Below are 26,539 nucleotides of genomic sequence, written 5' to 3' on the forward strand. Positions count from 1 at the left end.
GACAGATACTGTCGACAAAGCTTCTGTCGACAAAGAGCGTCTAGACTACATTCAGTTCTGTCGACAAAGCAAGCTGCTTTGTCGACAAAACCCAGTAGTCTAGACACAACCCTACATGCAATAACACCTTCTGTCGACAGAACTCTGTCGACAGAAGGTGTTATGCCTCGTAAAATGAGGTTTACCAGCATCGACAAAACTGCTGAGTTCTGTCGACATTATGTCGACAGAACTCAGCAGTAGTGTAGACGCAGGTATAGTTTTGTCAACAAAACTCTGTAGTCTAGACACACCCTTTGTGTCCAAGATGGCTGTTGCTTTTAGCTACAATTGTTATTTCTAAGCCACCTAAACTGCTGTATGTTAACAACATATTACATTATAGTTCAGTTCTGGAGAGAATTGATTCTTCCTTTCATGTTAGCAGATGCTGTATATTGACTATATTAGTTGATCCTAAAACTAATCTTGAGAGGGGATTGGGGGAGCTTCCCTTCATATTTAACTCTGGAGTCAAATAGGGCCTTTTCTATGCTGAACTAGTTCACCTTGGAAGAGTTTAGATACTATGATGATGGGCACTATAAAGGGATTCCATTCCAGAATTTTTAGTAGAATAGAAAATGAAACTGTCTGAAAAATTCACCCCAGATTTTACATTAAGGGCATGTTAGGACAGAGCTTTGAGCATTTAGTCTGCACTTTATGGGTATCCACACAACACTGACATGTTCAGTAAAATTCTGTATTAGGAACATAATATTTTGTGGCTCCAACTTTGCTCACAGATGAAGGACTTCTGCTCCTTAAGGTTTGCACCCTCTAATACAAAGGTATGCCGAGACATCTATTTTCAATGGCTTAAATAATCCCCACACAATAAGAGGGCTGAGAGATGGTCACAAGCCTTGTGTGCTACATATGGCCAGTTAGAAAGCAGTAGTTTGGAATAAGCAGATAGGTATAACTGGAGTTTTAAATCCTGACCCCTCTAAAGTCCAGGTACGTCTGGATCTCACCTGTTTTTATGACTTGGGGTTCTGATTTGGGGATTCAAAACAGGAAGGAGCAGCTTCATCTCTGCTTCAGAACTGGAAGCATTTGACAAGAACACCACTAACATAATGGATCTTGAACCACATACTAGATTCAGCCTTAAATCATAGGGCTTGTTTGCACAAGTCGTGCTGAAAGAGTATTGTGTAAAAGTGCATGGAGGAAATACGGAGGCTACGTCTACACTGGCAGCTTCTTGCGCAACAACAGTTGTTCTTCAACAAAAACTTGCCAGCTGTCTACACTGCACGAGCGTTCTTCCAGAAGTAAATTTACAGTATAGCGTTGTAAAACAGGGCTTCTTCTGGAAGAGTTAGTCCTCTCCCCATAAGGAATAAGCCCTCTTGTGCAAGAGCTCTTCCAGAAGAGGCCAGTATAGATAGGCAACATGAATTTCTTGCGCAAGAAGCCCCTATGGTTAAAATGGCCATCAGATGTTTCTTGCGCAAGAGAGCGTCTACACTGCCATGGATGCTCTTGTGCAAAAGCACATCACTTGCGCTAAAGCACATGGCAGTGTAGACATTCTCTTGTGAAAGAGTTTTTGCTCAAGAACTCTTCCACAAAAGAGTTCTTGTGCAAGAAGCTGTCAGTGTAGCCATAACCTTAATGTGCACCTGGAGGGTCTCCACAGATCAATTAGCATGCAAAAGTGTGCTTTAGAAATCACTCACCCCATAGTATGCATTGCCCTCCATTAAATAAACAAGTCTTAAATCCCACCCTAAATCCATTGTAGTAATGGATTTGAACAATCCTTAATCTAACTCCAAACATACAGAATGGTGTGCTGCCCTCGTGTTTAGGTAATACAGTGATGGGTGTCCTAAAAATGTCTTAATTAGGTTAGATAGTTCCTCCTTGTTGCATACCTTTATAGTGTGTTTATACACTGGTACCTACCCACTAGGCAGTTATATATATCTACATGTTTCACTATGGACAGCACTGATTTTGGGACTGAACAAACCACATTCCACTGTTTTATAGTCAACAGTTATGAATTTATTGAGAAGTACATACACTAGAAAAAATAGTTCTTGATTTCCTGAAATATTTATTTGAAGAGTGATACAATCAAGAGCTTTTCTATGATTTTTGAATTTGATGCTTTTTTTTATGCTTTTTTTTTTTTTTTTACTCCTAGACACACTAAATTTTAGGGCTCTGCTTTTTAGAAAAGCATCTGTAGGAAGAGGCTATGGCTGATGTATAGCAGCTTGTTACAAAAAGGAAGCATTTTGACACAGCTCTATTGTGTGTGGATGATGTTATGATGCTGAGTCCCCTAAACCATGTTGGTACACGATCCTCAGAAACTAGGTCCCTGGTCCTTTTTTACCCCCTCACCACTTAACTTACAGGAAGGGCTATATCCCCAGATGGTGCAAACTGGCAAAGATCTATTGATTGAGGATCTACAATGCAGCTTTTAGGTGCTTTTCTAGCTGGCTCACCCAGAATGTCTCCCAGAGTGCTAGGGAAGTGCATACTTCAAAGAGAATGGAAACACCCCTTTTCAAGGTGCTGTGTGTGTTTCTTCCTGTACTGGCCCTGCTCAGTTATCTAGGTGGGAATAAGATGGGTCCAAAACCCAGCTCCCTTTGGGTTGTCTAGTATTGCTGCTTGCATTAGACACACCCAGTTTTTAGTCAGGGAGGTCAAAGAGTGAGCCTTTTCCTTCCTTATGAGAGGCAGCACGCCTCCCTCATAGTGCACCCATACAGGGCTAGCCACAATCCAACCTTAAAGCCATTATCTGGTCAGGTAAAAAAACGAAAATGTGGGACAGTTGATCTCAGCCTGCTTTCGTCTCCCTTCTCACTCTTTTTTTCCACTGCTGATTTCTTCTCTCTCTCTCTCAGGGTACATCTACACAGCTATTTTGGGATACCGGAAGTATCCTGAAATAGTTACCCTGGGTCTTCACAAGCCGCCCATTATTTCAAAATATTTTTCGAAATCACGGGCATGCTATTTTGGCATCTTTGTAACCCTCGTTCCACGAGGGTTAAGGGATGTCTCAAAATAGTGCATTATTTTGAAATGTGGCGCTGTGTAGATGCGCCAAATTTCAAAATATGCTATTTTGAAATACAATCGAAATACGATACTCAATTTGCATAGTGCAAATTGCACATCTTATTTCGAATTTAGGGTGCTGTGTAGCCACACCCTCAGGCTCACATCCCTGACCCTGTTCCCCACACACATCCCCCAGCTCCCTGCTACCTCCTCCTTCCCAGCTGTACTCCCCACCCAGGGCTGCTTATCTCCAGCCCACCACCTCTGGACATGGCCTGTGTGCTGCCAAAGGCTGAGTCACCAGTGGAGTCGCTTAGGCTTGTTTCTTGAAAGCCCCCCGAAGCTCCCTGCATGTGCTTGTATCTCATTCAAAAACAAAAAATAATCAAAAACGAGAAGACATGATTTTTCCCTGCTTGCTCTGGGAAGGGAACTCATTGATTGCTGTTCTCTGAAGATTTGGGCAAACTAGGTTTTAAGTTTCCATGTTCACACCCCTGAATTTCACTTTGAGTGTCAAGTTCAAGTCTGCAATCACAAAGTCAAATTCATCTAAATTGCTGGGTTTAGGCTGGTTTGAGGCCATAGCCATACCAGCACACTTCACTGGTACTTGGCTTTTATTCCCAAGTCTTTATATAAAGCCAGGCTCACTTTCTGCTACTCAGGTTGCAAACAGCACTGAACCTTTCAGGCTAGCTTCTCAAATTTCATCATGCAAGTTTTCCACCTTTCTGAATACAGTGAACCTGATTCACCCTTTTACACCAGGGCTGTCTGACTCACTACAATGACTGCAGGGAGACCTTGCCACCAATGTTTCTTTTAATGTTTTCTGTTCAGGTGCAGAATATTTTTTATTATGTGCACTAAGGCATATATGGATGTGCACCACCTGTAGAAACACATGCTGCTGGCTGCGGGAGGCAGTGGGTGCTCTGGTAATCAATTGGGCAGCACCTGAATCTCTCCTGGGTGGCCACCCAAGCCCACAGCTTACAGGGAACACTGTTTTCTACTCTATTGAATTGCAGACACCTTTGTACAAATAAAAGACTCTACAGAGTTGGCTGGAGAGAGAGAAAAGAGGCCTCAGTTCCAACAAAAAAGGGAAGTTTTGAGACGATCACTGCTCATTTGGGAAGGTCGCTAATTGGGACTAGACCAGAGGCAAAACAGACAATGATACAGTGAACATTGTTCCCAACATGGATAGTTTTCAAGAGCGGAATTTTGTTTGCATATTAGTGTAATGCTGACTGACTCCAATAGTTAGCATCAAACCCGGGGACCTCTGGAGCTAAATGCATGAGCCTCTCCTGCATGAGCCAAAAGGTACTTGCCTCTCAACCAATACCAACTCAATAATCACTAGGTGGACTAGCTGCCACTAGACAGGGACAGAACAACACAGCAGGCATGGGTTATGTTCTTACAAAAATTGTAGGTGTGTTTATCTTACTTTATGTGGAGTCAGTGACCCAATCCTAAGTAGAGAGAAGACTTTCATCCTCCAGCAGATGCAACAGTAGGACACTCAAATCTCTCCCAACTATAAAATGGCATCGTTTTTGTTTTGTGGGGTTTAGTGATGCAGAGTTTTCCATGAACAAGAATTTTCTATGGTTTGATCAAAAGCATCCAGTAAGGGGGAAGAGCCAGTGTCAGGCACTTGCCTGTCCCTACTTGTTCCCTTTATGATTTTTGTTATTGTTCAGGACAAATAAAACAATTGTGTTTAAGGACTGGCCCTTCCTTCTGCAAAGTGCCCAGCCTCATTACTCTTCTAGAACCTTTCAAGGTTCTTCAGCTGTCAGAAGGGTTAGCTGCCATCTCCCAAGCTTTGGCAATGCAGGGTGCCCTACTGGAATTGCATTATTCTCTTACTTAATACAACACGAGTAAACTGATCAATGACAAGTACAAAAGCGAGTGTCTGGAATAAGGCTACTGGCGTGAGATGGGTCTGTTGAGCCACCACTCTCCTGAGGTTCCTCTGGATCGTTACCAAACAGATAGACAGCAAAGACCAAGGAGCAGCTAAATTGCGAGTTTGTTTTGGAAACAGGAACTAGGAGGAGCAAAGAACCTGAACCTTCTTGAAAAACAAGCTGCTAGTTTGGAGGACTGCAAAGCAGGTGTTGCAATATGTTTGTGCTCATCCCTGCTGGAGCAGAGAAAATGAGATACATTCACTGAATCAGAAAGAGACAGAGATTAAGGCAGTTTGAATGGTGTTACTGTATCCATAACCCCATACTAACTCATTACTACCTTGTTCAAAAAGGCTACAAACTACAGAATATTAGAGATCAGAACCTTAGGGACTAAGATATAAAAGATGTTCAAGGTCTGGTTGAAATTGAAATTGAAGCACACCAGGACAATAACATTTCATTCTAACCACCTCGAGTGATATTTAGGTACTGCAGTCAACTCCATTATGAGATCACCCAAATATTCATAGTCCCCGACAAACTTCAGGCATCACTGGACTGGTTAAATTATAATTTCCACTATAAATTTTCTGGCTTTCGTGTAGTACGATCAGATCTTCAGTGAGACAGTTTCTAAAGGAGGTTAAACTTTCTCAAGTGTCAAACCCCAACCCTGAAGCTGAGTCCATGCAGACAGAGCCCTATAGATTTTAGCTGATAGGAACTGCCTGAGAGGGGATGCAATTCTAGAATGGGGATCTAAGGCAAGTTTGCAAGCACATCATTAGGTAACTGCATGACTAAATATCCATTTTGCACAAGGAAATGTGGGTTTTGAACAAGCAGTGAGGGATGGGCAGAATTGTAGAGGCCTTTTTAGAAATCTTGGCCCTAAATGTGACTGGAACATCCCATTTGCCTTGCTTTCAACTGTACTAAATCAGTCTAATCTAAAGCCAACTGCTGTCAAAGGAAAACTTTCAATAGCTACTAATTGACTTTGGATTGGGCCCTGCGCCATGCAACACTACTCTCCATTAGTGCCGTTACTGGTTTTTCTCTTCATCCCACAGAAAATAGGTAGAGACAATTTAAGACATTTATCAGTTCTCTCTAGAAAGTTTCACACTAAATAAACCAGGATAGCTTGATTCTCTGCTGTATTTGTGTAAAGTAACTGCAAAACCCACCCCCTTCCCCACAGAAAAGGCAGCTTATGAATGCCACAGGAGCACAATAAAGCATCTGCAATGGGTATGTCAATGTGTTATACATGTCACAATTATCATTAGATAGCAGACATCTTAGTAGTGTAAATGGGCCACGTGGAAAGAAAACCTGCCTAAGTGATCATTAAATCACTCTCTCCGTTTCCTCCCAGAGTGGAGTTTCAGATCCCTGAAAACAGGGATTAATAGTAAAACACACACGGAGCCTGTTCCAGCACTGGGGTCCAGGTAGTTGGATACCTGCACCTGTGTAGAATTCCAGAAAAGTAAATGGGGGAGTTCAGTGCAGGATTGGTGCCCTGGCATTTACTAAAGCAGCTCTATGCTCAGAAAGACAAAGCCACAGGAGGGCACTGAGTGAGGCAGACAGACTCATAATGCAACACCTGCTGCTCACAGCTGCACCTCCCAGTTCTCCTGGGAGAATGCAGCAGGCAGCACAGCCAAGAGAATGTGTGGTTCCAGGAGTGATCAAATAGGCAATTGGCTTCTTTTGTTTTAAACACAATCCAATGCCGGGCTGTTGCTCCTCTGAACCAGCATCAGAAGTGTGGGGGGAAGCATATAAGATGATGGGTGTTTCTGTGACTTTAAATAATGTAACAGATGCAGAAGCTCTCTGAAACTGGCCTGATCATGTAGACAAATCCGCTGCCTGTGTATGTGGGTTGAGGCTAGGGCTGCAGTGAATGGCTGAGGAAGGGGAGGGAATAAATTGCTCTTCTCTTCACCCACCCCAACCTCCACCTCCAAACCAGAAAACCCCACTCTGCTTGGTCAATACCCAGCCAAGTGATATGAGATGGATCTTTTGACTCATCTTCTGAAGGCTGTGCCAAACACATTTTAAATCCCTCCTACCCCCCACCCAATAGCATTTCACAAGACAGGAAGCTCCCCTCAAACTGTGCACACAGATATAGGCTGAAATCTGATAGTAAAAAACAAAACCACATGGTCCTTCTCCCATCACTCGCATCTTCCCATTATAATGCAGTTTCCTTTCATTTATGGAGGTAGGCATCCAACCAGAGAGCTCCAGATTTCTTTAGGGATCTATGGAAAGAGAAGAGGCTTTAGTGAAGCAGGACTCACAGGCCTACTTGATCAGAGATTCTGCAAAAAGTTGCCTTCTTCTGAATGCAACCCTTTCTAAGGAAGTCGAACATAGGGTCCCATGCGTCTACACTGCAGGGCTTAACTCGAAATATGCTATGCAAATTGAGCTACGTCACTTGTGTAACTTATTTCGAAATAGCTTATTTCCAAATAGGGAGTGTCTACATGGCAGTTATTTCGAAATAGAGCACTCTTCCTCAGACTTCCCTTATTCCTTGTACAGTGAGGGTAATAAGAGTCAGAGTAAGAAGTCCTCCAGATTAACTGTATTTTGACACTATTTTGAAGTAACTGCCTGCTGTGTAGACACAGACTAAGATATTTCGGAATAGCGCTAGTTATTTTAAAATAATGTTGCTGTGTAGATGTACCCGGTGGCTACATGTACACTACGAGTTTTCTCTGCAAAAAATATGCTAATGAGGGACTCATTTGCATGAGTCACAATCTCATTTGCTTATTTTCTGCTGATCTGTTTTTGCAATGGGGTTTTTGTGCAAAAACAAGCAGTGTGGACGTTTTCTTTTTGCACAAGATAGGTAAACCTCCTTTTTTGGGGCATAAGGATCTTGCGGTAAAAGGGGTCTGTGTGTAAAAGAAAACATCCACATTGCTTGTTTTTGCGCAAAAATCCCAGTGCAAAAACGGATCAGCAGAAAATATGCAAATAAGATCATGACTCATGCAAATGAGTCCCTCATTAGCATATTTTTTGCGGAGAAAACTGGTAGTGTAGATGTAACCTGTAGGAATCAAATTGATTCCACAGACTTCAAGTGCATTACACTGATTTACACCCACTGAGGAGTTGACCCAAGAGAAAACAAATGGTAATTCCACAAACTGGAATTATGACTGCCTAACCATGTAGAACAAAGTACACACATAAAATAATTTCCCACTTCTCCCTCTGCATCACTCTTCATATCAATGTTTCAGCTACATTTTTTCCATCCGTGTGTGGAATCAATTTTGTTATGTGCACAGGGACATGTGCAGATGTGCACCAGCGGTAGAAACACATGCTGCTGTGGGTGCTCTGTTAATCAGCGGGGCAGCATTTGAATCTCTCCTGTGTGTCTGGCCAAACACTCAACTTACAGAAAACACTGCCCCCTCATACAAAATTCCCTCTCACATCAGCTCTTTGAAGACAATCAGACATGGAGATTGCAACAAATTTGAGCTAACATGGAAAATCCTATCAATGAGACCCGGTGGCTGGGCAAGCATGCATGGCATGGAAGTGATATGGTTTGACTTCGGGAGACTTCCACAGAGAAATTGTTGGTTCTTAATCTCCCAAATGAGAGCCACACAGACTTTCTCACTAAACACAGGGGGTTGCTGCTGCCACATTTGGCGGGGCTGACACTATGGGCCAGATTCTGACACTCTTACTGACACTGAATCATAGTCCCTTACTGCACAGTTGGGCTCATGGATGTTAATGGGGAGTGAAGCTACCTGAAGCTGTCTCTTTCTGAGTATGCAGAATTTTGCACAGAGTGTTACGTACCCTGCCCTTTGTAATAGGATTTTGTATAAAGTGTCAGAAAGTAGTTCAATATGTTCTGCAGCAGGAACTCCTTCTAGATCAGGGGTGGGGAATCTAAGGCCTGGGGGTCAAATGCAGCCCCCAGCTTACCTGGATCTAGCCCGAGGAACAGGGCTTCCCCCAGCACTGGGGAGCCCACACTGGTGAGAGGTAATTTTTTTTGTTTGTTTGTTTTTGTTTCTCACTTGTGTGCAGCTCCCGACTGATTTTTCTGTGGGTCAGTGGCCCCTGATCCCAAAAAGGTTTCCCACCCTTGTGCTAGAGTTCAGATAACACCCGTGTTTCTGAGATGTTCTAGCCAAGTAGCCACTGTCCAGAGAAACCTCTGGCAGAATCCCCCTGTGCATCAGAGCAGTACTTGATGCAGCTGAGGGCATGTGGGGAAGAACAAAGGTGATTTTCTGCCACTTTTCTACCCCTCTAAGGAGTTCCTTGGAACCTGTTACTGCAGCAGGTTGTTTTCATATCCCCTGCCACCCTCAGTAGTCCCCCTTGGAATAGGGTGTACAGAACCAGTGATGCTCTCTCTTTGCTAGCTGAGGATTCTGCAGTGGTAGAGTAATCATCAGCTGCTCATTTAGCATATAAATCCTGAGCATATTTATGCTTTAAAGTCCCCTCTCTGCTGCTAGAGGGTCACAAACAGGATTCAGTTTGGCTCATGATCTGGTCCTTTTGTTTTAAAGTCCACCTATTTCCCCCATCCAGATAATATGACACTTCTTCAGGAATGCCAGCTGAGAAATAGGAAAGTTTTGTCTGTGATAGTCAGATGTGAAATGGCTACTTTGGGTCTAGTATCAGAGGGGTAGCCGTGTTAGTCTGAATCTGCAAAAGCGACGAGGAGTCCTGTGGCACCTTATAGACTAACTGAAGTGTAGGAGCATAAGCTTTCGTGGGCAAAGACCCACTTCGTCAGATGCCACAGGACTCCTCGTTACTTTGGGTCTGTAGCTGCTTGATTGAAAGGGCCAGGAACCAGAAAAGCATGGTATGAAAGGTGCTAGAAGGAGTGAACATCTCTTAGGGGGAATTCAGTAGTGACTTGGTGACCATTGAGCAAGTCATTCCTGATGTCTGCTTGTTTGAGGACCAGGGTGGAAGGTAGTCTGTGGGTTATAGAGGTGGAACCTGCTCTTTTTGAGAAAAAAACTGTCTTTTTTTCCCCTCTATGACATGACATCATTTCTACAGCAAAAATCCAGGTGCTTTTTAGATTGAAGCAACAAGGTGATCAGTCTTATATCAAACAAACATTTTACGGCTCCAGTGCCACTGCTCTAGGCACAGGTACCTATGAAGCAGAGCTTTTTATATTGAAACAGAGAAGACCTTACTTGTTAGTACAGGCATTCCAGGCTGCACACACCCATGACCATACTGAGGGCTCCTTACCCAACAATGTCTATGAATGCCTTCCCAAGAGGTTTCTCTTCATAGTGGACTCCATACTTGGTGCACAATGACTTCACCAATGGCGCAATCTTGTAGTAATTGTGACGTGGCATTGTGGGAAACAGGCTTGAATAAAGAAATAAAGAGAGCCTGAGAAAACCTAGCGACAGTCCTCTGGGAACAGACACTTCTTTCTGAGTCCTCTTAGGGCTAATTACTGCCTCCTCCATGAGCAAAACAGGCAGACAGACTGTGAGAGTGAGAGGTAGAAATCCAAGCTTTGAAGTACTCCCTTTAAAGAAATGCTTTGAAAACTGAATGTTTTGATTTCCACTCCTGTTGTATCATGGCCCAAAAGAAAAAATAATTAGAACTGATCAGGCTAGAAAACATTTCAAGATGAGGAGAAATGTATTTACAGACAAGAGGAGTGCTAGAAAAATGAGGAGTGGAGAAAGCTCACGTGATCAACTGTCCATTCCCTTTGGACAACAACTAATTATCTACTGAGAAGCTGAATTGTTGGGAAGCTCATAGACCAAACCGATAAAGAATCTGTGGTCTGGTTACCCTCTGCTGCTCAGTAGGATTCTTTTTAATTCCCCAAGTCAACTTCCAGGTCCTTCACGCTTACCCCCTGTGATCTCCCCTCCCTTTTTTGCATTGCCATGGACAGCATTTTGCATTACTGACCTTAGTTTTTGACATTTTTGCTGAACGAGAATACCCATAACTGCAAACAATCTTGTGTAGTTACACATCAGTTACATACATCAGAGGGTGGATAGAGGCAGAGGAAATTATTGGAGAAACAATCCAAACCAAAAGAGGCTAATGACCTGATTTAATATCTGTTTTAATCAATGAGTCCTGGATCAGACTCTAAATTAAGATTGTGAGGGTGAAAAAGAAATTTACTAGTAGCAACAGGTAAAAGATATTTGTGTTTAGTGGCAAAATGAGAGGGATCAATGCAGTAGTTTTTTCTGGTTTCATCATGTTCCTTGGGTCCTTTTTTCTTCCCTGCTCATTGCTGCCCTATAGCACTCTCACCTCTCCCCCAACCCTGCCTGGCCAGGTGGTGACCTGGTTATGTCCATCAGATTCCTTCCCATCCTCCTGGGCCCATACTCACTGGTGCTCAATTTGGAAATTCAGATGCCCGGTAAACCAGTCGTTGAAAAAGGACTGTTCGATATTACAGGTAGCTGCCAACTGCAAAGACAAGATGCCAACAGTGAACTTTAATGAATCCTGGGCCTTAAATCAGTTGGTGCAGGGGTCTTCTTTCTACATGCTACAGAAAGCAGAAGGGGCACTTCAAACCAAGTGAGTCGTGTACCTTTCTGTACTGTCAAGCTGTTGGATGAAATGTTGTCTCAGATCGCTTCTCCTGCACTGGCTGTATTCCCTATTCTCCTCTAAACCAGGCTAGCCTTTTGTTTTATTCAAAGTAAACTTTGTAACAAAGTGGGTTTGGCTTTGGTGGCCACAGTTTTAAGCTTAACAGAGTGAAAGTCACTTCTGCTACTTGCTTCAAAGTTAGTCTCTAGAAACACAGGTAGTGACCATGTAGACATTCACTAATATAAGGGTTAGGCTATTTTATTAAAGTTACAATTAAAGTTAGGATTACCCAAGCACACAGAAATTCTCTACAGACTTATGTACAAGTTACAAATGTAGTTACAGGTGGCCCCCGACTTGCGACGTGATTGGTTCCCGGGGAAGTGTCGCAAGTCGGGGGCATTGTAACTCAAACCTTCATTTACGATAGGTGCCATCGTAAATGTGGGCCGAGGATGTAAATCAGGTTTTTTTGGCCCCTTCTGCGCTTACAAAAATGGTTGTAAGTGCAGGGGGTTGTAACTCGGGCGGTTTAAAATCAGGGATTTCCTGTATACTGTGTTAGGGTCTGATGGGTCAGGAGAGGGATGGTTCCTGCTGGAGTTTCCCAGGCTGCTCAGTTTCCTCATTTTGGACATCCTCCTTTTTTAATGTGATTCTGTCTATATCTACATTCTGCACATGTCCATAAAGTGTCCCTCTTTCTCTTATTGATCTGTGTTCCCTGCAAACTTAAGGAACCCCAATTTTCTATGGGCTGAGTAAGTTCCCTTTATTTTCATTAGCCTGGATGCACAACCTATAATCCATGATTAAGGCACATGCGGTGTTTTTATGATCTACTATTAATCTTGTAGGCAATTCTGCACAATATTATTACTTGGTGCCTCTTTCCACATAATCTTAAGGCATCTGGTTATTTTCTGGCACGTATGTCATTATTTCTGATCTCCAAGCCCTAAAATAGCTGAGCTCAAGTCTTGCAGGCTTTAACTTAAGGCTTTTTACTATTCAGCTTGTTTTATTCAAGTCTAGTACATAGTTCAGTAGTTAGAGGAACTACCTTTCTCTTTTATAATCCCACAGATCAATTCTAATTGACACACAGTGAGTATATATGCTATAATGTAATCCCAAAATTACACAATAAATGAACAATGAACTAAAATCAGTGTTTGCACAAGGGGTTCTCAAACTTCATTGCACTGTGATACCTTTCTGACAGCAAAGTTTCTATGTGACCCCAGAAGGGGGCCCTGCTGCTCCAGCTGTGGGGGAGGAGGGAGGGAAAGATGGGCCGCACCTTGAGCCCTGCTGCCCCAGGTTGGAGGGGTGCTCAGGCATTAGTTTCAGTCATGGGTTGCAATAAGTCTAATGCTGGCCCTGGTGACCGGTGTTCTCCCTAATTTTTCCCACTCCTGAGCAGAATGAATGTTTGTTGTGTGCACCAATATGGAGGTGATGTGTGACATGGAGATGGTGTGCAACACATCTCCTTCACATTGGGGCACACAACAAAACTGATGAGGCAAGGCTGGGGCCAAGGGGGGGTCTGAGTGTTGGAGGGAGCTAATGCCTGGGGCAAAGGGGTGGGGTGCAGGAGTATGGGGGATGCAGCTGAGGGTGGGACTCTGGGGTGGGGCTGGAGCTAAGGGGCTCAAGTCTGGGACAGGTTGGTGAGCAGGAGTATGAGGGCTCTGGCTGTGGGTGTGGGCTCTAGCGTGGGGCCAGGGATGAGGGGTTCAGAGGGTCAGAGTGCAGAGATGTGAGGGAGGCTCTGGGCCACAATAGGGGGGCTCCAAGGCTGGGCTGCTCAGGTTATGGTTGCATTCAGGTTCAGGGACAGGCACCAGGTTTAAACAGGCACCCAGTCAGATGGCAGTCTGGAAGCAGCACTAGGCTGGGGGTGGGGCAGCCTTCCTCACCTGGGGTGGGTGCTTTGAGCATCTGTGAGGTGCTAAACAGGCAGCTGCGTGGCCATACAGCTTACAGGAAACTTATCTGGTGACCCAGTTACTGGCATTGTGATGCACTTTGGGATTCTGACTCAGTTTCAGAACCACAGCTCTAGACCAATTTCATCTGGCCACGTCAGACCCGCTGTCAACTCCCCTGATGCTCCCTGGGGCTTGAGCAGTTAAACACCACTTTGCAGGCTGTCTTGTGATCCTCTCATGATAACAAGGCTGCTGCAGGGCTGTTCCCACTCTTTTAGATTCCTATCTGTTCTTCTTTTAGTTATCATAATGCTACCTCCCTATCTCTAATGGCATGTTGCTCCTGAGGACTCTGTCCCTTCTTAACCAGAGGCAGATTGACAGAGAGGGCTGAGGGCACGAACAGAAGAGTGACCAATTCCACCACTCCCTCTCGGGAATAATCACATTCTCTTGCATGGCTCCATGAGCCTAGGAAGGAGAGAAGATCACAGGCATCAAACCCAGGCCCTTGTCACTAGAGAGGCTTGATCAGGGATTCTCAAATTTCAGAAAGTGGACTGACTATGTGATGCCTCCTAGTGGTTGCCAGACTACCGCAGACCCAAGGTTCATCTAGTTGGCGTCCTGCCTTCACCACAGCCTGTACAGAGTGAGGCAAAGCACGAGGCCATTCCACAGCCAGCCAGCTGTGCAATGCTATGACTTTGTGGGCGGTGGGGATGGAAGGGAGGGAACAGGAAGATACCATCCCAGCTGGGCACAGGTCATCCTCTGAACCCTGAAGCAGGAGCTTTGAGCAGCCTGGGAACATTTGCTTAGCTAGCATAGCATTGTTATTCATGAACATAAAATTACATAGCGTTTCTTAAAATCCTCTTCCTTACTTTTCCTTGCTAAGCTGTGGCAGTGAATTCTGTGTGGTGACTGCATGAGTAATAGCTGTTTCCAAAGAACTCAGCTCAAAGCCACATTCATGTCAGAGTTAGTGTCAGAGCTGTTCTTTCTCCAAACTCCCCCTTCCAACAAAATAGGTAAGCATGCGCGGCACGTCATGCACATGAGTAGCTGACTACACTGAGACTTTCAGTTAAGAAAATGTTCAAGTGTTCAACACAGCTCAAGTGTTTACTGGATCAGGCCCACGAGAGAGATGGTGACTGCCAGACTTTGAAGGTTAATCCTTGAGGGCCTCAGTAGATAGTGTAATTTGATGTAGGAGATGGTTTTCCAATCAACTAGTTAGGCCCACTTCATACTGATGTTATTGCAACTATTTCTGATTTACACCAGCCTAATGGTGAAGGGAGGCAGGCCAAGTGAGGGCTGAATTAGTCTTAGAACACTGCAGGTAAGAGGGCAAAGTAGTTCCTCTTCTGGGTGTATATGTTTGGTGAGTGTATGGAAGGCATTTTGAGCCACTGCAACCGCAACCACTGGTTTTCACATGAAGTCACAGGACTTCTCCACTGAAGTCAAAGACTGGGGATCTGGCCCACTGACTTCCATGGAGTTCTGATTTACATATGTGTTTGTTAACACTTTATGCAGGAAGGTTGTTATGAAACCCCTTGAGCTTTGTACTCCCTCCATACCTGAATGAGGAATTGTTTAAATTCCCCTCTCAATATGTAATAATTCAGAGGTCAGATCCAGCATACAGATTTGGATTTCCACTTCCTCATAGTCAGCTTTACGCCCTGAGGGGAGCGGGGGAGGGACAGGAGGGAAGAGGCAGGGAAGGGTCCTAGATAGCTGTTATGCTTTAAGGGTGCTAAACTGGGCTCAGCCTAAATTTTGGGGCGAGGTAGTCAGAGACAGTGAGAATCCAGCCATTCTCTGAAGGGCAAGTGAATTTCTAACCAATTTTGGGATATGACTACCCCAGCTGTTACCTGAGAGCTGAGCCAGTCCTTATGCTTCTCGCAGTCAATTTCCATGGGAATATGGTTCATCTGCGTGACCCACACAAACCAGTGACTCTCCAGAAACCTTCAAAGGAAGCGTAACAATTCACAGTGCCGGTCAGGGTATAATCTAAGCAGCTCACCATCCTCATACAGGCTAGTGTAGGTAAAGTCAACAAAGGGCATGTGGAGAGAAGTGTACAGGGAGCAGCCATGTTGTATACAGAGGAGGCAGAGGGAGCTAGAGGAAACTTTCCCAAGATTATGGAGTAGCTAGCTTTCTGATTCTGGGCAGTGGAAGGAATCAGCTTTGCAGTAGGTTTTTCTTTCTCCTTTGAGTCTCCGTTTTAGGCTTAGGGGTTAACGTGATTATGAGGATACATGACGGTTAAGATAACCCTTAGTGCCTATCTCTCTTGAACTCTGGTTCTTCTGAGTAGATTACTGTTTCACACCCTTCTGCCTTTACAAGCTTTGATTCTCCCTTAGTTTGAGAAATATAGGGATGGGTCGCCAGTCTGAACAAAATAAGAACTTACTTTGCATGAACCTTTTTGAGCTTTTCAATTTTCTGGTGGAAGTATTCACCTCACTAGACCCTTCTCCCAGCCTCATTTCATTGTTAGGTTTCTGGCTGTCAAGCTTAGCAAAAAGGACAAGAATGGTAGACCCTGGAAACAGAACTCTCTTTTTATGCCTACTTGCTAGGCTGAGGTTGCCAGGGACTTAGACAAGGCTGCCCTCGTGCTGAACTTTGGACTTATTCTTTAAAGAACCAGAGGACTTCAGTCTCCACACTCATCAACTGCGATTAAATTTTTTAATCATGCGATTAATTGTGATTAAATTTTTTAATCGCGTGACAGCTCTAATTTTTACACAGTTTTGCAAAAATAAATTTCTATGGACCCCAACAGTGGAACTAAATTCAGGTCAGCCTCAGGCAGGGACATGAGCTCGCAGTCACAGACACTGCTTCCAAGATAGGGACGTGAACCTTAATACAGTCCCATGGTCTGCAATTTCAGTCCAGTCAATCATAGCACCGTCTCTGTACTAGGGGGTATAACAAATAATCAGTGAGCTTATGGGGCCACCGACCATCCGGTAAGCCATGCTATATTCAGGGAATTCCAGTGAAGAACAGCATTTGACTTCTTTCTCCCAGAGCTGACAGGCGGCAGCACAATCAGTCATGAGAGGGAGGGCGCACCTTACATCATTCCGAATTTACCTTCCAGCTGGCCTGGGAGGAAGCTGTACTGAAGTGCTGTGGAAAGAACCATATCCCAAAATTCTTTGGAGACTCAGACCTAGTGTTTGAACTTTCCAAGGGTGGGGAAGAGCAAGGGAGGAAAGAATGAAGATTCCCATCTCTACCTGCTGTCACCAGTGGTATTTACCCCCTGGCTTGAAGTAGTAATAATAATCACCAAAGACTGGTTTCCATCATCAGCAACCTCACTATAAAGATTGTTTCAGAACCCCTAGCCATCACCACCTCTAGTTGGTGATGAGAGAGCGTAAACACTAGTATCAAACCTGGAGGGGGGTGAAAAGAGAATAAAAAGGGGAAAGGGCTGGAGGATATTGAGGCCAAAAAAAAGCTAATCAAGGCAGTGGGATGTAGTGTTGATTGGCTAGATCAGTGGAGAGAATCTCGGTTAATGAGGGAGAAAGACATGGCATAGATGTGTTATCTTGACATCGTTCATCATTTGGGCTGTGTGATGCCCAGGTTGGGGGGGAAGGGGTGAGAGGGGACAACAGTGTCTCTTACCTGACAAAGGTGAGGAGAAACACGGATCCCAGAACTCCATAAAAAGGGATGAATGTGATGAAATAACGCATATAATAACTGAAGGCCCAGGCCAGGTCCTAGGGGAAGAAAGAAGAGAGAATGCTTTACAGGCAACAACCCTCCCTGCCCTCAACACCCTCTCCTTAAGCCAGCTTTCTTTTGCAGAGTGCACAGAGTCCTCTTCTCTTCCCTCCCAGATAAGTATCTCTCCTCCATCCACATGGGACACACACGGCAGAGATGATCTGTCACTCACCGCCCAAAACCTGTGTCTGACCATGGTCATGATGATTTGCATTTGGAAGTACACGGGGATGAGGAGAGGTGGGAAAACTGAAAGGCAAACAAAAGACAGCAGGTGAGGGAGACATATGCAGCGAACAGACATGCTGGGGGCCTGAAAATAATAACTGAGGCAAGAGCTTGTGATGGGGAAACCTGAACTCTGGTACTTTGAGCAAAGAGAGGAAGTGTCTCTCAGCAAAGAGAAGAGGCATTTCCTCAGTGTTCTGCTCACGTTCAGGAATGGAAGATTCTAGATTAGCAATGAGCAAGTCCAGGACTTCTGTTGACATGTTCATCTATGAAGGGCTGCCTCCTAGACAAAGTCACTGGGTTTTACTTTATTTAATCTCTTTGGTGGTGGTAAGGATCCATGGAGCTGAGCAATGATGTCATGAAGGAACTGGGGTGCCTGCTTCTTTTGCAATTAAGATATGAAAGGGATGGTGGGCCTTGGACAGGGAGGAAGTAAAGAATAGCTTTGCTGAGGCAAAAAGGAAGCTGCAAGGTGAAGATGCATCTCCTTCCTTTCAGCATATAGGGAAGGTGGGGGATTTAGCATACTCACCTAGGAAGAAGTACTCGTGCTGGTGATTGTAAGGGAGGTATTTCAGCTTCTTCTTGCCATACTGGAGGAGGAGACAAATGAAAGAGAATTGTCTCAGCTTATTCCACCTATGGATACAAGGAAACTTTCTCCATGGGAGGAGGTGCTCAATGACACCTCTTTATTTTGTTAACCCTCTTCAGTCAGAGCTGTGGCTTTATGGCTTAATCCTACCCTACTGAAGGTACTCAAGGTTTTGCCATTGCTTTACACGGGCCAGGAGCAAGTCCTTAGAAAGCTGTCTTAGCATACTTCCTTCTCCAAAACTACACCTAGAACTGGAAAAACAGGTCATATTTTAAGATGTCTTAACTGACTGTTGTCACGGTTTATCTTGCCCTCCTAATATATGTTTAATCATGACTTCCTTGTGTACATTTGCTGTAAGTTCCCATTTAAAATCATCTATCCTGAGTACTTATTGGGTCTCTAATACCAAAGTACCAGAGCATCTCATAGTGTTTCATGTACTGGGAAGTAGGGAAGTGTCATTATCGTCCTCATACAGAGGGAGAACTGAGGGAGAGAGACAGGTCCAGAGTTTTAAAGATATTTCAGTGTTGCTCCACTCAGTGTTTCCATGCGTAACTAAACCTAAGTCTCAGTTTCAGAAGTGACGTGAGCAATTATGGGTTACAGTGGCATGAATGTGCCTCAGCATTTTCCTTTATGTTTCCCTGTACTTTGTTTGTTACAAATGCCTTGGTGTGGTGTTTCAGAGTCACAAAGCTTTCTAAGTTTTTTTTCCCCTGCGTATCCTTATGCTGATATGTCATATACCACCATTGGTCTTTATTGTACTCTTCCCTTAGGTTTTTGTACAATAGACTGTAAATATTGTGGCCCTAGAGAGTTGGATTTAATTGCATTTCCTTAGTAGATGCAGTTACTGTGTGCAGTGTAGCTGACTCGTAGTTGCTGTGGGAACCATGGCTCTGAACCTGGGCTGTTGTAAATCAATATAGCCCCATTGATTTCAAGGATTTACACAGCTGAGTATCTGGCCCTCTCTTTTTGAATGTATGGGTTTTTGTAGGACTAGGCTGTGTCCCAGTGACACAGCCCCAGACTGAATTACCCTGAGAAGGAATTACATCTCAGGGGGCTGCAGTTCCCTCCATGTTCCCTGCTTGCTTAAGGGGCGTAATATACTGGCAGCAAATTACCATTCACTCTGCTATTCTAGCTCAGCCCTGCTGGCTGGTGGACTGGGAAATGCAGCCAACGCTCTGCATATTCCCTGCTCCACCCCAACCTGCTCCAGTGGGGAAGTAACTAAGCATGCAGCGTCCCTTATCCCTGCGTACCCAGATCCAAAGCCTGGGCTGCCCATACAGGGGCACACATGGGGGATTCCTCTCCCTTATGCCCATCTATGGACATGCAGTACAACCAAGCCATTGGTGTTTAACACATCAGCACTACAATTGCATTAGTGTAGGTTCCAAGAGTTTTCTCCTATTTTTCCCCATGCAGAAGACACAAAAGGAAACCATTATTCTGATGTTGCCACGCAATCTGCTCTAAACAGAATTTGCTCCAATTAAGAAGGCCCCAATTAAGTGAGGACCCCTGTTTTTACACAAATATCATAAGGCACTTCTTTCAATATCAGGTCAACTTTTTAAATGAATATGCTTTGACTATTCACAGGAGGTGGCTGCCCTTGCAGAAGTAATAAGCCAATGACAAGTTGGAAATATCAGAGAGAATCCTTGTTAGCAAGGAGTATCTGGAGTATTTCTGCCCCATTTTTCCACAGTTGGATATCTCAGAACAATGGGATGAAAATTTACTATATTTCTGTGTTCTTTTCACTCTCATTCCCTAACTCTCAAGCCACCTAAAAATATAATCACCCTTGCTCTGAAAACATGCATGAGAAATTATATTTGTCAGTGAACTTTCTGGTGCTTACATCGTCTCTAATTTTGATCCAAATGCCTACCAGAAAACAGATGCAGGAGACCAAGGTGTTTCCTTTCAACATGCCTTCTAAGATAAAGTGTTAACAGCTGAGGTCTGGTCCTCCAGACACAGATCAACCCCTGTCCTCACAGAAGAAAGTTCTCTAAAGCCAAGCAGCAGCCACCACTTCCTGGGCTTACCTCAACAGGCTGAGACTCTCCTAGGACAAAAATATGCAGCATGTTCACATCTGGGTCTTTCTTGAATATGTTGGGCTTAGCATGATGTTGGAAGTGACGGTGATTCCACCAGTTTGCTGAGGCACCCTGCGGAGAGGAAGGAAATGTTTAGTTCATGGTTCCCACTAATGGAGAAATGATCCCCCCCCACACTGTAACATCCATTCACTTGTATAATCTAAACTGCACATGTCATATAGTTTATGTCCAGTCTCTTAGCTACCTTTAAAACTGTTGTAAGAGTACAGGGCCTAAATCCTCTGCTGTGACAACCTGACTGGTCCCATCTGAGGAGCTGCCCAAAGAGTATCCTCTGGTTTATTGTATCTTTTTAGAAAAAATACTAATTGCTTTGAGATCAAAAAATTAGCCCTGCTTACATGTAGCCTCTAATATTTATATTGTGCAAAGACAGGCAGACAGATGTCCCACCAGCCTGGGAAGCACAAGATAAACAGCATCCTTTATCCAGAACTCTGGTGTCATCTGATGCCAAGAATGATGTAAGGAAGGCAAAGCCATGCTGGCTTGTGCACTGGAAGAAAGAAGGTGAAAAGAATCCCTCAGCCTAATGGAAAAAAAGACAAAACTGGCCAGAGAAATGTTATTTTCCAACTTCTATGAAGGTTTTAATGGAGAATATTAAAAAACAAAAAGGACTGGACAGTTTCCTAAAAGGGTTCTATGTCCTCATTTTTTCTTTGGCACTTGTGAAACACAGTACCGAGCTATCCCACTGCCAAGGATGCTCAGGCAGAAGGCCAGCAAAGCACTTGCCTTGTAACTGGTGATACATGTTGTGGGCAGCTGGCTGCTTCCAAGAATTCAGAGTGGGCCGAGAACCCCCATCTCACAAAGCTGCCTTTAGTTTAGTCATGGAAGTCAGCATTTGGAGGTTACTTGCCCCTGCTGACACATGTTTAGAAACTGGTTGTCTCAGGTCTGCGTAATCAGAGGGCTATAAATAGTAGGGCTTTTTTTGGTAAGCTGGTACTGAAGGAATAGCCAACCACAATGGGGGAGCCCTCATATTTAGATTGCTGCAATAAATTGCTTTGTGTTTTTTTGGTGTTTCTTGTTCAGGACCTGCAAATGATCTTCTATAGAGTGAAGGAAGGAGCGAGAGACAACTGTGAGAAGGGCAATGGTCCAACAACGCCCTCTCCCCCAGATTTACAGATTTATCATGTAGGCTATGCCCATCTAATCCTAAAGGATTAACCTTGTTCAGTGCTCTACAGGAAGGGAAATCCTGCCTCTTCACCCAGATCCCTGCCAATCTCTCTCTCTCCTCTCCCTTCTCCTCCCCCCCCCCCCCCCCCCCCCCGTCTCTGAGGTATCATCTCTCTACTCTGATACTTTGCCTGCCTCCTGCCTTGCTTTGTCAATACTGCCAAATATGCCCTGGAGAAGGAAATTAATCTAGACCCCAAATTTGGCAATGCGCTCACCCTTGTTCATGGAAATGAGAATCTCCATAATTAATCCCTTTGCATATGCCAAGAAGAATGGGTTTCTTCTGCTAGGCCTCCCTATTTGCTCTCCTTGCATGAAAGCAGGTTGAGTCGTAATTAAGCATTATTTGTGCTGCTTCGAAATTGGAACGTTTCTGGCTGGTACCATGCAAGCTGGGCCTCAAGAAAGGGGAGAAAAGGGGTACAGTCATAAGCTGAGACCATATCTGTGGCCAAGGAGGCTACTTGTTGTTGTGATTTTCAGTAGATGGAGCCCTATCTTGGGTACGATCACATAGTTGTCTTTTTTTAAAATTGCTAATGGGGTCATTTCTTGCCTGTGGCTAAAATGGTCAATGCAAAAATAAATATGTATCTCTTGCTACAAGACTCCCCACTGTAGGTGGATCCTCTTTCTGGCTATATTGCATAGAACTCTTTGTGTTGGTCCCTATCTTGGACTGATGTTCTAAAATCGTCCAGAGTGGCTGAGAGTTGGTAGGATGATCATTTTAAGCAATAAACATTATTTAGGCTTTATGCAGGAGGGGAAGGAGAGTAAAGGAGACTGCATAATGCTTCATTTTAACCATTTTCTGGGCCAGATCCTCAGCTGGTGTAACTCAGCATAGTTCCACAGGTGTCTTGGAATCTGAAATCTGACTGGAGGGCTGGGGTTTATGGCTTTTACAGCAAGAGATGCAGTGGATCCCCCATATCCTCCACCACAATTATTGTCCTATCTGTGTTGGCATCCAGCAAGTGACCTTTACCTTCAGGTGCCCAATGACAAACTTGTGGACAATATGGTTCCATGCAGACTTCTTAAAAACAGAGAGGTGTCCAAAGTCATGCTGTAGCCACCCAGCCTGGGCCTGCAGAGGAAAAAGGAAGAGGGGTGACAGGGCTGCATGAAAACAAAGGTAAATAAGGAAGAGTACACAGTGCAGAAGGCAAGTATTATGTATATCTGTATGAAATGTGTACAGGCCTAGCCACACAAAGTGGAGAAAATAAGGGTGCCATTTACGGGGGGGGGGGGGGGGGTGAGGGAAGGGGGCCTGCAGCCCCTCCTTAGGTTTCCTGCTATAGTAGGATGCTGTCTCCTGCCTCTCCTCTAGCTAGGAGTGGGAGCAATGCAGGCAGCTTTCTTTGCTTACTCCTCTCCCCTTCCCCTTCCCCCACTGGAGTGAAAGGAATGCAGGTGCATCAAGCAGAACAAAAGGCCCAGCCCATGCAAAGTGCTTTGGATCCTGGCTGAAGTCAGGAGCAGCTGGGTTAGAATCAGAGCTCCTGAGATCCTGGTGCCATCTTGGTAAGAACAGAACTGCAGCAGCAAATGCAAAGCACAAATGGGGGGCAGCCACCCTGCTCGCTGGCCTGTCTTGCCTTGCTCTTCTCCCCAGACAGCCAAAAGCTCCCTGTGCTGCGGTTCCTCTCCAAGATCTCCACTCCCCCCTTAGCCACACTGGCTGAAAAGCTAATTCACGCCTCTCTCGCTCCCAGGACTGGCTATTCTTTGCTCTGCCAACAGGAAAGCAGAGGTGTGTCTGGCATATCCAACAGCAGGGCTGGGAGCTTCTGCAGCACTTGGTTCAAATTCATGGAGACAAGCAGGCTGAGGCAGCGGTGGGGCGGGGAAGGAAGCTCAGAAGATGATTGCTGCAGATTTCATCACAGTCTGCCCTCATCCTCACAGGTTGCTATGTTACAAAGGCTGGGAGGGGCCAGCCCCTTGTGACACCAGTAGACAGAGAGTGACTCAGGCAGGGGAGGGGGCTGCTGCCCCAGGCACATTCAAGTTAGTCCAGCTCTGGCTGTTTCACTGCTTCACTGCAAGAGCAGCAGCACTAAAGAATGGCCAGCTGGGATCTCCCCCTGCTGTCAAGAGCTGTCACACCACAAACACGGCTTCAGTTACACTTCAAACTTGCCCATTTTTTTTCCAATTCCCTAATTTTGCGGGGGGAACAGCAATACCCCAGGGTGGCCACCTACTCTTCCATTTAGTCCACGGTCTGTGAGAGTCTTTCCTTTGACTCCAATGGGCTTTGGGTCAGGTTACGAGGTAGGGCCCAGACAGGCTGTTACACACAAATGTTGATTCCTCAGGAGGATTGCAATTGCACGTTTTACACTACAACCTTAGAACACCACACTGGGAACCGCCTGCCAATCTGGAGCATTGTTTGTTTTTTCAGTCATTTATTTGCTTTTAAACATTCCTGGAAGGAATTAACTCTCTCATTCTCCTCTTCACAAGTTGGCCCATAAGACATTTAAAAATATCAATAATTGTAAGGCTAAGCAGATCTTAAGCAGATTTCATTTATCTCTACTAAAGATAGTGTACAAACTTGTATTAAAGCTCCAAAATTGATACCTCAAGTTTTGGGATTGAAAATATCTTTCTGTTGATTGTACTACATTTACAATTAAGCTTAAAATATGGCTTTGATTTGGTATTTGTTATATTTTTTCTTTATATAAGAATCAGGAACACTGTTTCTGTCAGTTAATTTCCAAGTTATCACCTGCAAAAAAACTAGGAGTTTTCAGGTGCCTAAGTAGCCTCTGGAATGGAATCATGGTATCTCCAGTGGAAAGGGAGAATTTTGTATTAATTTCATTGGCAGACATGAGACAGGCAGTGGGCTCCATGCATCCAACTGTGAGCTAGTGAGTAGGCTCCCTGTGATGAAGAGCAAGGCAGTGAAGGGTGAAGGAAGGTGCATGTGTTCTTCCAAAATGAGTTTTGTGATAGCCATGGCATGAGAAACTCTGAATGACTGGATGCACTGACAGGTCACCTGGTATGGAAGACCATGCACCCCAGTTACTGTGCTCACCATTTCTCACCTGGGAGGTTGCAAGGATGCAGGAAAGGATAAAGGTGGTGATCCAGCCGGTACCGTAGTATGAAACTAGTAACCAAGCCAAAGCTTCCATTACAATGATGTGACTCAGGTAAAGGGAGAAGAACAAGGGGTTTGCTTTGAACAAGTTCATGTCCTCTGCTGTTTTTCTCAGAGCCCGGAAATCGTCCACCAGCTGGGGCTGCGAAATGGAAATGCAGGATTTAAGGTGCACCTTCTTTACATGACTAAATGTGTCAGTTTAAGCTTGGGCTTCTACACTTATAATCTATGCCTATCCTAGGGCCATCAGCTTCCCCAGAATGAGAGAAGAATTAGTATCAATATTCATGCAGTCGTCAGGTACCTGCCTACAAGGTACCTGATCTTATTCCCTACCCTGATGGGTCTCTCGCCACCTTCTCGGCCTACTTCCTTGAGGTGGAAAAGCAATGAAAGTCACCCGAGACCCACTTAGGTCAATACACCTCTGGAAATTGAGACCAGCTAAGAAGGGCCCAACATCTTTCTATTATCCAGCCTTAGTGCTCAGCTATTTATTCCATATAGGCTATAAAAGGACATCTCCTCTCTCCTTGTGGAAGAGAGAATTCAACTCTTCACTTATGCATAGCCCTGAACCTCTGCTGATGGGAGACTCTAGTGCCAAGACAGCTTTATTCTCTCTGGGATGTGTTCAGCTTGCGTGCAGTCACTCATGAAAGCGGGTCAAGAGGTAATGCAGGATAACATAGTCACTGCTGTTGTGTATGAAACACGTCATAAACTCGGTTGGCTAAAGAACAGTACAAAAGAGAAAGGGTTTCACTTTAGAAGCCAGTCGTGCAGTGCACAGCGTCTGAATAATGAATGAATGGAACATGTGGCACATGCATAGAGCTGGACATATTGACACTAGGTGGGTGAAGGGCCCTGCTGTGTTACAGTGTCATACAAACAATGCTCAGAGCAAGCAGTTTGTTTCACCTCACCCACTGGTGTTATGGCCCCCTACTCCACAAAGATGGCCACTTTCACAGACTTCTCCATGACTGAGCATAAGCCCATATGAATTTCTGAGTGGTGTTTCCTCGGGCTGCGTCATCAAATGGGTGACATGGAAAGGGGTGACATGGAGCAGAGGGTGGAAGAGAATGCAAATCTGCTTTAGATGACAAGCAGTCTCATTTTGGCAGCCCCAAGGCCTTTGCAAAGCACAAAACTGGGATGCATCATGGAAAAATGGGCAGACCTAGGTCATGAGAATTTGAGCAGCGGGGTTGTTGACTAGAGATGAACTCCAGCCACAAAGACTAGATCCAGATCTTGATCGATATTTATTCAAAGTTTGCAAGTGTTCAAATTGGTGAGTTTGGACTGGGCTCCTGTTTAGTGATCACAAATCAGGCCTGAGCTGCACAGGCAGAGCTGTCCAAGGTCTGCAGGAGGAGAAGTATAGGGCACGCTGCAGGGCAGAAGTTTACCTATGCACTGACTGACTCTGCACCACACACACATGACCACACAGAGCTGTCTGACTGTGGGTGTCTTTCTCTGCGGTTTCCTGTACTTGCTAGAGCTGCCCATAGTGAAGAGAGCTTGTGAATGATATGTAATGGCTTTTCACAAAGGAATCTGGAGGGCAACTTTATAGAAACATTGTGGAATGACCAGATTATAGATTCCTGTCCAGAAACAGAGCCCACAGAGAGGGCTTTGCACCTACTCACATTTTTGCCTCGGTCCTGGCTAGGTTCCTCTGGGGCAAGTTCGCCGATCAGTAATGGCTTGAGAAACTTCTGCACAAAGCTGGGGTTGAGGTGAAAGGCCTGGAAAGCATCCTGGGGTGGAAACAGAGGCAGAAAGAATGGATTCAGTAAAAG

The 26,539-nt window shown here is 44.7% G+C and overlaps 1 protein-coding gene across 3 annotated transcripts in view; it reads right to left on the bottom strand.

Moving 5' to 3' along the window:
• Positions 1 to 2,167: 2,167 nt before the first annotated feature.
• FADS2 (fatty acid desaturase 2) overlaps positions 2,168 to 26,539 on the bottom strand; it is a 36,845-nt gene continuing 12,473 nt past the window's right edge. For 2 of the 3 annotated variants that reach the window (XM_006111744.5, XM_089778728.1), the window contains exons 2-12: positions 26,387 to 26,497; positions 24,661 to 24,858; positions 22,575 to 22,676; positions 20,309 to 20,434; positions 18,162 to 18,222; positions 17,568 to 17,644; positions 17,291 to 17,388; positions 15,499 to 15,595; positions 11,455 to 11,534; positions 10,320 to 10,445; positions 2,168 to 7,303 (exon numbers count right to left, since the gene is read on the bottom strand). In XM_006111744.5, coding sequence (XP_006111806.1) covers positions 7,252 to 7,303; positions 10,320 to 10,445; positions 11,455 to 11,534; positions 15,499 to 15,595; positions 17,291 to 17,388; positions 17,568 to 17,644; positions 18,162 to 18,222; positions 20,309 to 20,434; positions 22,575 to 22,676; positions 24,661 to 24,858; positions 26,387 to 26,497 — 1,128 coding nt within the window. In that variant the 3' untranslated portion in view covers positions 2,168 to 7,251. The remainder of the gene's footprint in view (positions 7,304 to 10,319; positions 10,446 to 11,454; positions 11,535 to 15,498; positions 15,596 to 17,290; positions 17,389 to 17,567; positions 17,645 to 18,161; positions 18,223 to 20,308; positions 20,435 to 22,574; positions 22,677 to 24,660; positions 24,859 to 26,386; positions 26,498 to 26,539) is intronic. The other variant, XM_089778729.1, reaches the window with a different exon arrangement.

The sequence above is a fragment of the Pelodiscus sinensis genome, chromosome 5 (genome assembly GCF_052426305.1).
Source record: "Pelodiscus sinensis isolate ZL-2025 chromosome 5, ASM5242630v1, whole genome shotgun sequence".
NCBI lineage: Eukaryota > Metazoa > Chordata > Testudines > Trionychidae > Pelodiscus > Pelodiscus sinensis.